This window comes from Aspergillus uvarum, assembly GCF_003184745.1.
Source record: "Aspergillus uvarum CBS 121591 unplaced genomic scaffold BO82scaffold_95, whole genome shotgun sequence".
NCBI classification, from domain to species: Eukaryota; Fungi; Ascomycota; class Eurotiomycetes; order Eurotiales; family Aspergillaceae; genus Aspergillus; species Aspergillus uvarum.
The window spans coordinates 109,534-123,064 of NW_020291392.1; the positions used below are offsets into that span (position 1 = coordinate 109,534).

Consider the following 13,531-nt stretch of genomic DNA (forward strand, 5'->3'; position numbering starts at 1 on the left):
AGCATCAGCACTAGCGACTGCCACACGGCATCAAGCAAAGCGTGATAGAGATTATACATCGGCTAGAGCGGATTAATTCGCACATGGGAGAGCCCGGTTTCACCGTCGCAAATCTAGAGCTAAGTAGAGCGTTTAGAGCGTTAGATATAGCATGTCTCAAGATTCGGTGTATAGATCTATCTGTTTCACTTGTCACTCACAGAAACAGTGATTATCGCTTATACCGTATACTTCGGAAGATCCACACACCTCTCTTAAGATGTCGATACAAAATGATTGTGCAGACGGGAAATCGTTCTGCGCTAAGTTTGAATCTGTTTGGTGTGTGCTCCAGAGCTTTAGGTTAGTTTGCTCAACACGATGTCGGAGCGCATCAGCCCGTGACTTGTGTCAGGTAAGCTTTTCTGGATGTCATGTGTGAGGCTCCTAGAGGTAGAGAGGGGAGTCTGTGATCGAGCGTGCCCACCTCGTTTCCACATTGGAAAGGGTTTTCCACGCCTTCCCCTTCAACAGGTACTATGACTTAGAACTCCTGTGTGTGCCTCTTCCTCTCGAAGCAGACTTCCTATGCCAGTTTTGTTTCCGGGTTCTAGGAGCACGCAGAGGCTCGATAGCTGCCGCATCATTGCTTCGTTGCACTTATTCCATCACATTGGCTGTTGGATATGGGCTTGGCATTATTGTCGGGGCCCACCCTTATACTTGCTGTCCAGTTTTATATATAAATTAGCTTATCATAGGTAAGTCAGAACTTGTTTAATATACTTAATTAATATACCTGAATTTTATTATTTTAATAACGAAAATAGCATCTTAATATACAATATAAATGTAAGGAAGGAACAATAGGATTTATTCAAAACAATAGCTGTTCGGCCAACATCACCCGCAGTCCCTATTCGTATAGAAGTAGGATAGGCTGTAGAGAAAGCACACTGGACTCCTAGAACGGTACCGTATAACGAAGCCTTCGGTACGTTCTAGGAATTTACCTCTCTTCCTGATGGTTTCCACTCGTTGTCTGCAGACTATACTGCAGGCATAGCACATGATCCTAGCTTCCCACGTTCGCATACCTAGCACTTGGTATCTACAAGACCGGAATCTGCATTCGAAATGCCAGAATTCTCGGCAGCCACGTCTGCATGGGCGGCATCCCAGGCTTTCGTCAGAAGGGGTCCGTGGAGCCAGTACCCACCGCACGGACACTTGAAAGAACATAGGGCGTTCTTCAGATTAGGAATTGTGAGGTCGAACATAGGAAAAACCTTCAGCTCTTCACATGAGACGAACCGAGTCTTGCCCGGTGCTGTGAAGGCTGCTGTCGCAACCTCGTCGGGTGCGATCGCATCCCAGGAAGTTAATGACAACCACGGATTTGGGGAACCTACTTCCTTAGTCAATGGATATGTTAGAGAGAAGCGGTCTCTGGCCTGTTTGCCAAGGGCAGATTGCAAACTGTCGATCTGTTTGGAAGCATCGATCATCGTGCGAATTTGCTTGGAGATTCTTGGGATCGAGAGGTTGCCCTCTCCTGGGCTCAAAGTCAGTGAAGAAATGATGAAGCTATTTTCGAGTACATTCTGGTGGGCTGATTCGTCGAGCAATGCTGAAACCCTGATCGGGATCACAATGTTGAATGGTCGCCTCTTCGGCCCCGGGGAAGTTGATAATACCTGCAGAAATGTTGACGTTAACACACTTCAGGTTTCTGAAACTCATGCAACAAAACCTACTATTCGTGCTATCCAAGCTGTAAGTGTGTCATGTGTAGTCACCCGAATGCCTTGGGCTGAACAGTCGTCTTGCCATTTTCGAACGAGTTGCTCGGGCACATGCACTCTACCGTCAATCCGCTCCTCGAAGAAGTATCGGAATGTCTCCTTGCTGAGACTCCATCCTGCGGTGAATGATCCTCTCACTGCATCTCCGATTGTGAACGCGCGGCAATCTTCGTCGACCATCGGCCATTTGAGGCTTGTCGGGCCCCCCCGGCACTGACCTAGCTGCACGCTTCTTGGTCTCCTTCTCAAGGGACCAACTGTTCTTCCTTGTGTGATATCACAGTATGCACGAATGATATTTTTGAATCCTGGGAGAAGAGGGAAAGCCCCCAAATACGTCAGCGAACTGTCCCCAGTTCTATATCAAACAATCAAGCAGAGCATACCACCGCCATCGCAAAGTGAATGGTCAATATGAAATCCTATCACAGACCATCCCTCCATCCTGGTCACACTGATAACAAACACTCGGGGCCTCAGCTTTCCTAAGTCGACCTTCTTCGCTATCAATTTGCAAATGAGGCGTAATAAGGATGGCGTGAAGCATATAGAGCCCACTTGGTCGTAAATACCAAGATCACGTTGTTCAATATTGACAGCTTGAAATCCAGGAATCTTGGTATACGCATAATCACTTATTTCTCGCCGCTGGAGAGAACCTTTGGGATGAGTGATTTCTGATGTGGAGACTTCCATTTGGCAGATAACTCACCCTGATGTCAACGGAGCCCTGCAGGATAGGCCACTTCTCCACCAAGGCATCATAGCAGCTTCGCAAAAAGGATAGCTCGTATTCTTCGATAAAGGGGATATAGTAAGATATCTGGGCCAACAACATTCCATGAAAATCCAACTCGTGAAGGTATTCATGGTGAGCCATTGTGGCGTATACCGCATATGGCGCGCTTTCCGGTCACTCTGTGATTTGAGGAGGAATTGTGATGTGCAGTTGACTAAAGACGTCCAGGTTTGCTTCTCAACCGGCTGACTTGGATAGATGATCACACCGGTGGCATGTATCAGTCGCTTGCTGCTCGATATATGATGCTATGATTCTATGAAGGTTCTGACCCTCATTCCAGGTTCCGGGGATTTTCTTTTCGGTGTTGGTTTCACATTGTTTGCAAGACTCAATAGACTTTGCTTATGTAGCACTGGTTCTCCGAAAAACAAGTATTGGGACTATCTGACATCATGGATGTAAATATGCTTCTCCGATTGTCGGATTATTCTCTGAACTCTGTACATTCCGACTATTCGCTTTATTCAGAGGAGATCTTCGAAGCTCGACGCAGAAGACAGATCTCGGTGTAGTGCGCGAGGTGAATATTTCTACTGAGTAGGTGGCATACCTGCATACCAAAAACCGAGATGAGGATTTGAAGCAATCGATGAACTGATATGACCGGTTCTTCTCTTGAACTGTGTGCCTTGGTCCTGTGCTCAAAACAAGATTCTGTCGAAAACCTACTGCTGTCATACACCTCAGCCGCGCCCTCTTGGTCCAGCTGGGCCCTCCGTCTGAAGGAAGTCGCCATTTAACCATCGACGCCTACTACCGAACCGATCATGAGACCTATGCTCAGACCATCTCAGCTACAACATCCTTAGAGATCAACACGGTGGCGACTATACTCAATGATCGAGTCCTAGACACACTAGACTCGGATGTTTCATGTGCCTCGGAGGTGACTCGCTCGCTTCTTGTGGGGGGCCGCTGGAAGAAATCTCTCTGGAATAGGGCTGCGAAAAGGTTTGAAGTGGAAGGTGTGCAGGAGCCTGCCTTCCTGGTGAGCCATTACTCTCTAGTCTCGGTGGTTCTGGAACGGGTTTAAGGTGCAGGTGCCTTGCAAACGTTCAGCGATTGTGATCCTGGAGATTAGGGTTGGGTTGTACAAGTACGACGCATACCGTCATCGTGATAACAGAGACGTTTTCTCGATGCACAGGCCATCATTCGGCTGGAAGAGCACAAGGAGCCAGTCCGATTCCCGCATGAGACACGGTACAGACCAATTATGATCGTTGCTGCAACATAGACAGAGATCTTGACCACAGGCTTTCAGGTGGTCAAGGTATTCCGGAAACATGATCCATCTGGATGTGTTGGAAACCAAGTCAACCATAGTTGAGAAGCGCAGATCGGAGGTTTCCCGAAGCTAGGGAGCAGTGCCAGTGCAATAGTGTCGCTGGAAGGGCGCGCCTACAGTGACAACGGGGGATTAACGGCAAGCCCGTTCGGATAGCCGCGGATTACCCGGGGAACAATTGAACTGCCTCCTTGTTCCCGCCGGGAAAAAAAAAGGTTCTTCTCCCAACTTGTCACACCGCGGCCCGGAACCTGGCCGAGATGGCGATCCATACATGGTAATTCTTGGTTCTTCTGTTCTCTGCTTGTTTCGGAGTCTGCCGTCAATTATCACCGGTGAGCATTATTGCATGTGATCAATGGTATGTGGTATTACGCTAATCTAGTCATGAATCGTAAGGTCTGGTGGAAAAATTGCAGTACTCAATGTGATCACTCAGCGCATCATGCGTCCTCCCCCATCATCTCTTCGGCATTCCGCCGAAACACTCGATCTGCCAGTCCAGGCACATTTTCGCACAGGCGCAGACACGTCTCTGTGAATGGCTCAATGTCCATCCCGGCAAAGCGCGTATGAGGCCAGTCGGTTGCATAGAGGACTCGGTCCGGGGCCACACGCAGGAACTCTTGCGCCATTACCTCCAGATCGCGGTATTGTCCATCCTTGCTGAGACGGTACGGAGCGGAGATCTTGACGTATGTCTTTCCAGCTTGGAGGAGAGATATCAAAGATGAAAACCCCGCCAGGCTGTATGGATCGAATGACGCTGCACCTTGCAAAGGGTTGTCAACTGTTGTCAAATCCGGGCTTCCAAAATGATCAATGCACAGCTTGACGCCTAGCTGAGGGACTATTCTCTCTAGGATTGGGACCATTTCCAGCGAAACATAGACTTGGATGACCCATCCGAGGGGCCGGATGACCTGCGCATGTTGCAATAGCATTTCTGTCAAGTCACGTTCATCAAGCACCGTGTCGACAGATTTTAGGTTCACCCGCACGCCCCGTACACCTATTGAATGCCAATCTGCGAGTGTCTGGGAATCAATTGTCGCCGGATCAATCACCACAACCGCACGCCCACGGGACGGCCCCACGTGTCTGAGTGCCTCCAAAAGACAGGAATTGTCCGTTTCGTATATTGACGGCTGGACTAGGATGATTTTTCCTATCCCCAAAGAAGATTCAAATGCCATGGCCTCTTCGATCGTATGCTTCGAAGGCTTGTACACCGCGTTGAGGGAGACGGGGAAGCGCTGCGGGTCAACAACGTGCATGTGCGTATCCCATGTTCCTGTTGGTATGCGATGCTTGATTGGGGAGGCCCGTGTAGTGACTCTGCATATGTCTCTGTGGTTATAACTGCTCTTGTCTTGTTTGAGCGATGTCGTGCTGAGTAGAACTCGGGTGTTGCCGAAGAGACCAGCCCTGGGCTTGAAGTCTGTGAGTACTTTGGTCATAGAGGGCAAAGTCATGATACTTGATGCGAAGAACGAGGGGAAAGCTGTCAACAGGACATGAGCTTCGACTCGGGACGGTATGAACTCACGAAAGTCGTGTCTTGCAACCTTCCCACTACTCCCTTTATAAAGCACGCCTGTCGAGACATGGTTGACATGAAAAAATTACTGAAACCGTGAACCGGGAGGGGAATCCCCCGTTCGGCGACAACAATTGTGGATACGTAAAGTATCACGGCAGACTCCGCATCGGCTTGCCGATTGTTTTGTAGAATACTGGGGACGGCCCTAGCTCGGCCTAGGCAATAGTCAAAGGCCAAGAGTAAGAGAGCCAAAGTAAAATATATGGACGGAGTTCGCGACCCACAAGAGCAGGGCTGATCACAATATGTATTCACACTTCTCAGTGATTATTGTGGGAACCCCAGGAGGGGTGAAAAGGTCGGACTTTGACCGCGAGCTAGATGAAAGAAAGGGGAAGGCAAAAAGGCCAATAATTGCATTCCATATCTCCGAAGGATGATCCGTGAGACAGTGAGACTAAGTTGTTCGCGGACAGTTCCTGGAAGAAGTGGCACCTGCCGGTGGATGCTGGCGGTGCGAGCCGCCGGGTGGCATTTTTCCGGCCACCACTCGGAGGTATTGGGAGCAGACGCCTCCTATGAATCGTAGCAACTAACGAAAGAGTTTCGCAAAGCCCGTTGATCAAATCATGGTGCGCTGGGCGCAGACAAGTCACACAAGGGTGCATCTGAGATGCAGAGAAAGTGGTACATGAGACACCGTGACGATACAATGGAGCATTGGAGGAAGGCGGAAGTTGACCGAGAGGCAGAAAGTCACGCCCCCCGCGGAGTGGAGTGGATAATTTCTTCCCCCTCTCGACCTCATCTCGGCTCCTCGTCCACTCTAATCTCGTCGCCTAAATTGTGGTCATTCATAGCGTGGCCCTGGCCAAGTGTTCCACTCTTAGACTGGAGCTTTCCCCAGATTCCCTTTGATCGGCCTTAATACCTTGTTTCCATCGTTATATCTTTAATTGTCCTGGGCCGGTAGCCCGTCTCCCCGCGTTGACGTCGCCTGGCGCCATCATGGGATGGGCGGCCCTCGACTGGTCGCGGTGGACTACTAATCCTTTCTACGCCTTGGTCATTCTCATTATCGCATGTGGAAGCATCCCCAAAGGTATCGTTCCCCAATTGCTCTTTCTCCGTCTGGACTCGTCATCGACTAACCGCTTGGGCTCTGTGCTGCAGGCTACGATGAGGGCGGGTTTAGTGCCAGCACCAAGCTCGAGTCATTTCAAATCGACTACAATTTGGTACAGTCTCACTGGGAACACGATGCTGCTGGACTGGCCAGCCGCAAAGCCAATATTACGTCTTTCAATGTGCTAGGAGCAGCGTTTGGCGCCTTGTTCTCTCTGGATTTGAACGACCGCCTCGGCCGATTGCCCGCCTGGCGTTTGGCTTGTCTGGTTTGGGCATCGGGCCTGTTTGTTCAGATCTTTTCATCGGGGATTTATGGACTGTTGCTCTTCGCCAGAATTTGGGGTGGTCTTGGAGCGGGCGCGTTGACAGTGGTCGCCCCGTTGTATCTCTCGGAAATCGGTGGGTGATCGCTCGATCGCTTGATCGCTTGAGATGTCAAATCTAGGCAAAGCTAATCGTGCTTAGCTCCTGCGAAGACCAGAGGCTTGGTCGTGAGTACTTTCATGGTCATTTTACTACTTATTCTAGCCATGGGTATGATGTTTAAACTCCACTACCCACCTTTGTGCCAATCGCGGTCTAACGTTATAACTCGACAGGCTTCTTCATCAATTATGGCGCTACATTGCACATGGCTGCCACCCGCACGCAATACCAATTGGTGCAGTCTATCCCACTAATACCTGTTGGAATCGCCTTCTTCGCCTCCTTCGTGGTTCCGGAAACACCCCGCTACCTAATCTCAAAGCAACGCTATCAAGAAGGACGTACCGTTTTGGCTCGTCTTCGTGGCAAGCATATCACTGATCCTGCTGTGGAGGATGAATTCAATGCCATCAATGCTCAAGTGCGAGAAAAGGCAGCAGATCTGAAGTCGGTGTCACACTGGCAAGCATTCAAAGAATCTCAGAAAAACCCAAACTACCGCCAACGGTTTTGGCTTCTCATGATCATTCAAACAATAGCACAATGGACTGGAGGTAACGGAATTACCTACTATATTGCCACTATTTTCCAGTACGCTGGCGTCACTGGAAATGCCAACTCCTTGATATCTTCTGGCATCTATGGAATCATCAAACTTGTCTTTACCATGGCTTTTACATGGGGTTTGATTGATTACCTGGGTCGCCGCCGCTGCACCTTGGCTGGGCTATCTCTCCAGCTGGTTGCCCACATCTACATGGGCATTTACATGGGTCTCCGACCCGGTTCAAGCAACAATCAGTCGGCCTCCAATGCCGCTATTGCCTCCGTGTTTGTATATGCCATTGGTTGGTCCATCGGACTTTGCACTGTTCCCTATCTTTACGGAGCGGAAATTTTCCCCACTCGCATCCGTAATGTTTGTTACGCCCTGAGCATGACACTACATTGGTTCTTTCAGTTCGCCGTCGTGCGGGTCACGCCGAATATGTTTGTCTCCTTGCATATCTGGGGTGCTTACCTCTTTTGGTCCATCATTTGCTTTTCGGGACTCATCATCCTTGGTGTATTGATGCCGGAGACTAAAGGCGTTCCCATGGAGCGCATGGGCGATTTATTTGACTACCCGTGGTACTTACGCTGGCGTGCCAAACCGACAGATGCCTCAATCGCTTCGTCCTCTGCAGCTGATGCAAGCTCTTATACCGCTCTCCCGGGTCAATTTGACCATAAACATGCCAACTTCAAGGATCGACATTGCCAACCTTGAGTCAAGTGAGACTGACATGCCCTTCGCCAAATAATAAATTAATATACATCTCATGTACTGTGGGAATATTTACTTCTTAAAGGCTTTCATCATCTCTTGTCTACGAAGTGGAATTTTACACTACACCTACCGATTCCACACTACTTTCGTCTGATTTATGACAGAACTATCTGGTGCAGAGACGTCTTGCATGGTTACAAATACAAGCAGAAAGGTCTGTCGTATATCCATAATTATTCTACACAAGTATAACCATGCAAAAGAGCGATTTGTGTTTACTCAGCCGATCCGACGACGGGCGTATGATTCTCAGTGTAAGGCTGCAAGCGATAGATGATTTCTTCATGTGTCTCGCTCTCGGCATAGAATAGCGGATCCGTGTTCATGTCATCCCTTTCCATCCCATCAAAAGGATTCTCATTAAGCAGTACGCGTACCAGTTCAATATGGCCTTTTCGTCAAGCCTCAATCAAAGCTCTCCAGGCATGGTCCTTCTTGACTTCGTCGAAGCCAAGATAGCATTCCAGGAACAGCTTGATCATCGCTCTATAATCCATTGTTTACTGCAAGAAACAAAGGGGGATACTCCGCCTGCTGCTGCAACAAAAAGAGGAAGCTCCCATGGAAGCAGAATCTCCGCCATCTTCTTCCACCTTTAGAGGAGGGGCAGATGAAACCGACAGGCCGATCGTCTTCAAGGGGCAGATTCAGTGCATAATCTTCAAACGGGAGACTGAACGTGGATGCTTCTAATACGGGCATTGAATGGTTCGCAGCAGAACAATATTTGACTTTACACGGAAGCAATCAAATTGTCTTAGCAGTCGAAAACTCTCGGCTTCAGTCATTTAGATTGATCGTTGGATTGCGGGGCTTTTTCCGGGGAGGCGATTGAGGCTATGTTTACAGCCACAGGATTTTTGATAGTGGGACCAAGCTTATTGTTCTTCCACTAGCACGCCCGACATGGCCATACGACCTAGAGACTTTCTTTACTCGCGGCAAATGCTTGCTACTTCGGGTTCCCATTCGAGCAGCGTCCGCTACTAGGATCGAGATCTATAATAGCAACGATGATCAGCGGCCTGGCTTATATTGCATGATACATGAATGAGGCCTTTCTATCATCTACATACAAACGGGGAAACGAGATTCGAGTATGTATTGGAAAGCGCAAACAACAAAGTAAGACAAGAGAACACTGCAGGATAGTGGCGTCGCTCATGGTCGGAGGCCCAATTTATTCGGTCACACATATGCACGTGTAGGTTACCCCGGACTGCCTCACCTCTTCGACACCTTCGCTGCCCCATCTGCCCGTGGCGAAGCAAGCAGTCACCAACAGGCTTAGGGCTCTGGAAGACCTCTGACTTTTCTTTCCTAAGAGGGTGTCGCTTGCACAGAGTCTAGTCAAGATTGAACGGGTCCTGATGCATCCTTGTTAAGGATCGGTCTTTGGAGTTGGTGAGGGAAGGCTCTGGCTCCCTGACCATCTACTGCACGTTCCCAACTCGTCGGAAACCCTCCGATTGTCCTTGACGGTTCGCTCAATCAAAGCCATCACGGATGAGACTCTAGGTTGTTACTTAGGTTTCTGAAAAGACTTCCTCGAGATTATCCTATGAGTTTCATGGCCATGGTCTAAAGCCCCTCGACCTCAAGATTACGGCCAAAGCCATAACGAACAATGAAAGTAGGGTTGCTACTAAGCTGGTGGGTTGGTTTCGCAAAGTCCTTCCCGACCATGGAAACGGCCCTGAGTCGGGGCAACGGGTTTCGACCTCGATAACCGATGAATTGTATTGATGGAAAAGGCTTATGTACAGTACTCCTGTAACTTATGCCTTCGCAGCCGTCAATTTCCTAGCCACAGCAGTATATTGCAGACCAAACCAACCCATTACTGAGCCCTGAACATTCTGAGTTGTCCTTGGAGGATGACCTTACCCGAGTACATCGGCACCCATATCCGGTGCGCAAACGGATTTGCGTCCGTTCGTGACACAAGCCATAATTAGTAGTGCAGTGATTCAATAATCTGCCACATACCTGGTCTGATATGCTCGAGCCGAGAACTCCCGGGTATTCCTTGTCCCCGGCACTGCCGATGTCTTCGTGGAAATCACTCCGTTTTGTCGAGGCACGCCGCGTCACTTGGGACTTTGTATAGTCACCGATTTGGGAGCTCGATTTAGCTCGCAAAATCGTCAAGCACTGCACGGCAGTAACCTTACCATATCTGTCTACTACCATTGCATGTTGATCTCTGGACATTCCGATATTCTATCTGCTTACTCTTGTACTCAAAATAGTAACTGTTTGCGATAGGAAAATAAGACGGTGATGCTTTTAACCCTATTTTGCAGATAACCCTTGTATACTTTAAGATTTCAAGAAGCAACATCCTTACAGTGCTGGATATGATCACAGATGTGTAGCTTAGTGATAATTCACTCATTTGAGCATTTCTCTAAGTTCATTCCTTAAAAGTGATGGTATAAATGTTGTTATCTGAGTCTACAGAATCATCAGAATGCTTTCATGTGAGCTCTCACCCTAACACGACGAGAGATTATCTCCTCCCTTAGATTACCCGCTTGATTCTATGCGATCCATGCCTTTGTAAAGCGAAATATATGCATCACTGTCGGTTCCATCCGTAATCAACAGCTGGGGTCATGTTCGTCGTCATCGGCTCCGCATACGAGAAAGCCTCGAAGACCTCGGGTGTGATCTCGTAGGCACCCGGGTTATCGAGCGTGATAACGGCATTAGGCATCCCGCCTAGCATGTGCGTGTTCGCCATCTGCGGCACGGTTGACTGGGAGAGCTCGAAATCGGCAATGGGTTGATGATAGATAGAAGGGGGGAGACTGGGTGCTGCGTCTGCCGATGTCAAGCCTGCAGGATGAAGGAGATTGGATGCCATAGGTTGGTTGGAGTGTTGAGGCTGGTGGGCGGGAGAAAGACGGCTTGGAGTATTAGAAAGACTCGCTGGAATTGAGGAGCTGTGTGAGGTGTGCGGTCGGGATTGGGGTTGGGATTGAGGTTGAGGGATATTCTGTGACGGTTCGGGGTGTGGTGGTTGAGACAGTGGCGGGAGGACAATATGAAGGTCGATTTGGAGCTTCTGGAGCTCCTGGTAGATGAGGCTGAGAGCTGTGGTTATGACTATCATAGCAAAGGATTAACTTGTGTTGATTTTACACGCCTAATTTGAAGATAAGCTTACCAGGATTTGAGCCCTTCACCCTCTCCAGTGCATATACGCAGAACTTGAGCTTGTCAAGGGTGCCCTGAGCGGCATACTTCAGGGCCTGGATTTCCAAAAGATATATGGATGCCGCGGTGTAGACGCTGTAGGCGAGAGAGAGGACCACATGTACATCACCGAATGTGCGACGATATAGGTCATAAAGTGATAGAATGGTCGTTGCGGACGTCATACATTGAACAAGGTGGCTCTTGTCGTAAGACTTGTTTGTCTTAGAGCAAAGAACCGGTCGATGCAGTAGGATGTTGATGGTATGGTATAGGCAGCTGGAGGGGGCACTCGTGGTCAGTAATGGCCGCAGGAGCTCAAAGTGAAGACGTACTTTAGTGTTACAATGTGGCTGGGAGGGGAATATGGTGGGAGGTCTGTAGCCTGCAGCTTTAGAAAATGAGGTAGATCATCCCACCAGTCGGCCAGGTTCTTAGCCTGTTCCTGGATGCACTCATAAAACTCCGCCTCAGTGACCTGCCGAATGGGGTCGTAGATGTGGATAAGAATCTGGTTGAGGATTTCGGCTAGACCGCACATCTTCATAAAACATGAAGTAGAGTGGGCTTGAGTAGGTGGATAGTGCGTGCCATCGGGAAACTCGACACCGTGAGGTGTCCAAATCTCAACCTCCGCCGTATCATCCAAAATTGTTCTCGGAGGGCTGACGCGAGATTGTTGCATGGTCGGAGCTCGTCCGAAGTACAGACAGATCAGCTTATCCCAGAAATAGCAGCTCCAGAAAAGACGGTTCCTGATCTCAATGTCTTCGTCACTCAGGTGTGCGCTGTCGGAATACTTGCGGCTGTCAATTGAAATTCCCAGATCATCCAACATGCGAAAGGCCATTCCACTGTATAGCCATGCCTGAGTTCGATTGCCTCGTCCACATTCCTGAGCACTGAGAAGGAGCAGGGTTTGGATGGTAGGGATATCAAAGCATCCTGCTTTTAGAGTGTCATAGAGACCTGTCACGGCACGATGCGAGAACTGCGCACCGCCTTGGAAGGAATCAAGGATCGGACCAATCTTCGGTTCTGCCTTGCACCATCTTACGGAATGGGAAAGTAAGGCGTTGAGGAGAGCTTCGGAGAAATAGGGGCCGTTGATTTTCATATCACCTATCACACTGTCAGTTACGCTTTCTCGTTATGCTGAGAGGACGGCGACAGACGGGTGAAAGTAGGTCGGTAGACGAAGTTGAAGAGCGGTTGAATCCAGCACCAGTGCGAGTCAAGGAGATATTGGAATGGTTCCTGGGGTAAAATGTCTGTCAGTTGAATTTCTGCCTCGGTGAGATGCAAAGAATCTTACCGGCATGGTCGCCAGCTGTTCATAGGCACGTTCCCGCCATGCATTATTGATCAGCCTTTCTTTGCGACCTTCCAGGTGCATAGCCAGATGGGATGTTGAAGCAGCCTCGGTGACAACACCACTTGGAAGCTGGAATAGACTAGTTGGACCGTGAAAGGATATTCGTCCATCATGCTCGACCTTCAGTCCCTCGAAGTCTCGGGTGAGAGTCTGGTCATCGTCTTCCTCCTCTTTTATGCGAGTACGCCTTCCCGGACTTGCGCTAGATTCGCCTATGGAAGCAGAAGAAGCCCGAGAAGCCCCTTTCAGTCCCACGGGCTCCAAAGGTTGTTGGCTGCGTAGCTTGGTAAGCGCATCCTCCAGCTGCGCCACTCGCGCTTCTAGCTGCTTCGTATATGATAAGGTCGGAGCTCTAAGAGCAAGAAGTCAGTAAAGATCGATGGTTTGCTAAAAAGATGCAGTACGAACGCGTGGGGGATACAGGCAATCAGCAACAGGGAGCACTGAGGGGAACTCACAGACTATAGACGCAGGCTTCCCCGCGTGCTGCACACCGTGAACATGATGGGCTAGCCCCATTGCATTTAACCTAGCCGAACATGATCAATAAGCAGCCCTAACAGCTAAGCCATGAGAGGCTATTCAAGCTCGGTCTTAGAGTGATTGGAACTTAATCTCGGAGGTCACCCGAAGGCTGGGACGAGGGGGAGGGGG

At 49.4% G+C, this 13,531-nt stretch overlaps 4 protein-coding genes across 4 annotated transcripts; 1 reads left to right on the forward strand and 3 right to left on the reverse strand.

The window, feature by feature from the left end:
- Positions 1–1,076: 1,076 nt before the first annotated feature.
- Positions 1,077–2,664, reverse strand: BO82DRAFT_369672 (uncharacterized protein; the record flags this gene model as incomplete). Its single annotated transcript, XM_025637176.1, has 4 exons — positions 1,077–1,676; positions 1,737–2,050; positions 2,171–2,399; positions 2,497–2,664. The coding sequence occupies 4 exons, from the start codon at positions 2,662–2,664 to the stop codon at positions 1,077–1,079; spliced, it is 1,311 nt and encodes a 436-aa protein (XP_025486304.1).
- A 1,574-nt stretch (positions 2,665–4,238) lies between these two features.
- Positions 4,239–5,676, reverse strand: BO82DRAFT_359479 (putative TIM barrel metal-dependent hydrolase). The gene is made up of 2 exons (XM_025636592.1): positions 5,424–5,676; positions 4,239–5,353 (listed from the first exon to the last, which is right to left on the reverse strand). Exon 2 carries the CDS (start codon positions 5,347–5,349, stop codon positions 4,318–4,320), a length of 1,032 nt encoding a protein of 343 aa, XP_025486305.1. The 5' UTR covers positions 5,350–5,353; positions 5,424–5,676; the 3' UTR covers positions 4,239–4,317.
- A 749-nt stretch (positions 5,677–6,425) lies between these two features.
- BO82DRAFT_407474 (putative MFS quinate transporter) lies at positions 6,426–8,241 on the forward strand (the record flags this gene model as incomplete). The annotated part of the gene is made up of 4 exons (XM_025639633.1): positions 6,426–6,519; positions 6,591–6,944; positions 7,011–7,079; positions 7,145–8,241. 4 exons carry the CDS (start codon positions 6,426–6,428, stop codon positions 8,239–8,241), a joined length of 1,614 nt encoding a protein of 537 aa, XP_025486306.1.
- Positions 8,242–10,882: 2,641 nt separating this feature from the next.
- BO82DRAFT_297108 (putative C6 transcription factor) lies at positions 10,883–13,406 on the reverse strand (the record flags this gene model as incomplete). The annotated part of the gene is made up of 6 exons (XM_025631935.1): positions 10,883–11,412; positions 11,474–11,781; positions 11,838–12,624; positions 12,678–12,759; positions 12,818–13,229; positions 13,336–13,406. Coding segments are annotated over 6 exons (2,190 nt in total), but the record flags the coding sequence as incomplete, so codon positions are not given.
- Between the last annotated feature and the right edge of the window lie 125 nt (positions 13,407–13,531).

Excerpts from the sequence above, each read along its gene's own strand:
- BO82DRAFT_359479 (XM_025636592.1), bottom strand. The coding sequence starts at position 5,349 with ATGACTTTGCCCTCTATGACCAAAGTACTCACAGACTTCAAGCCCAGG.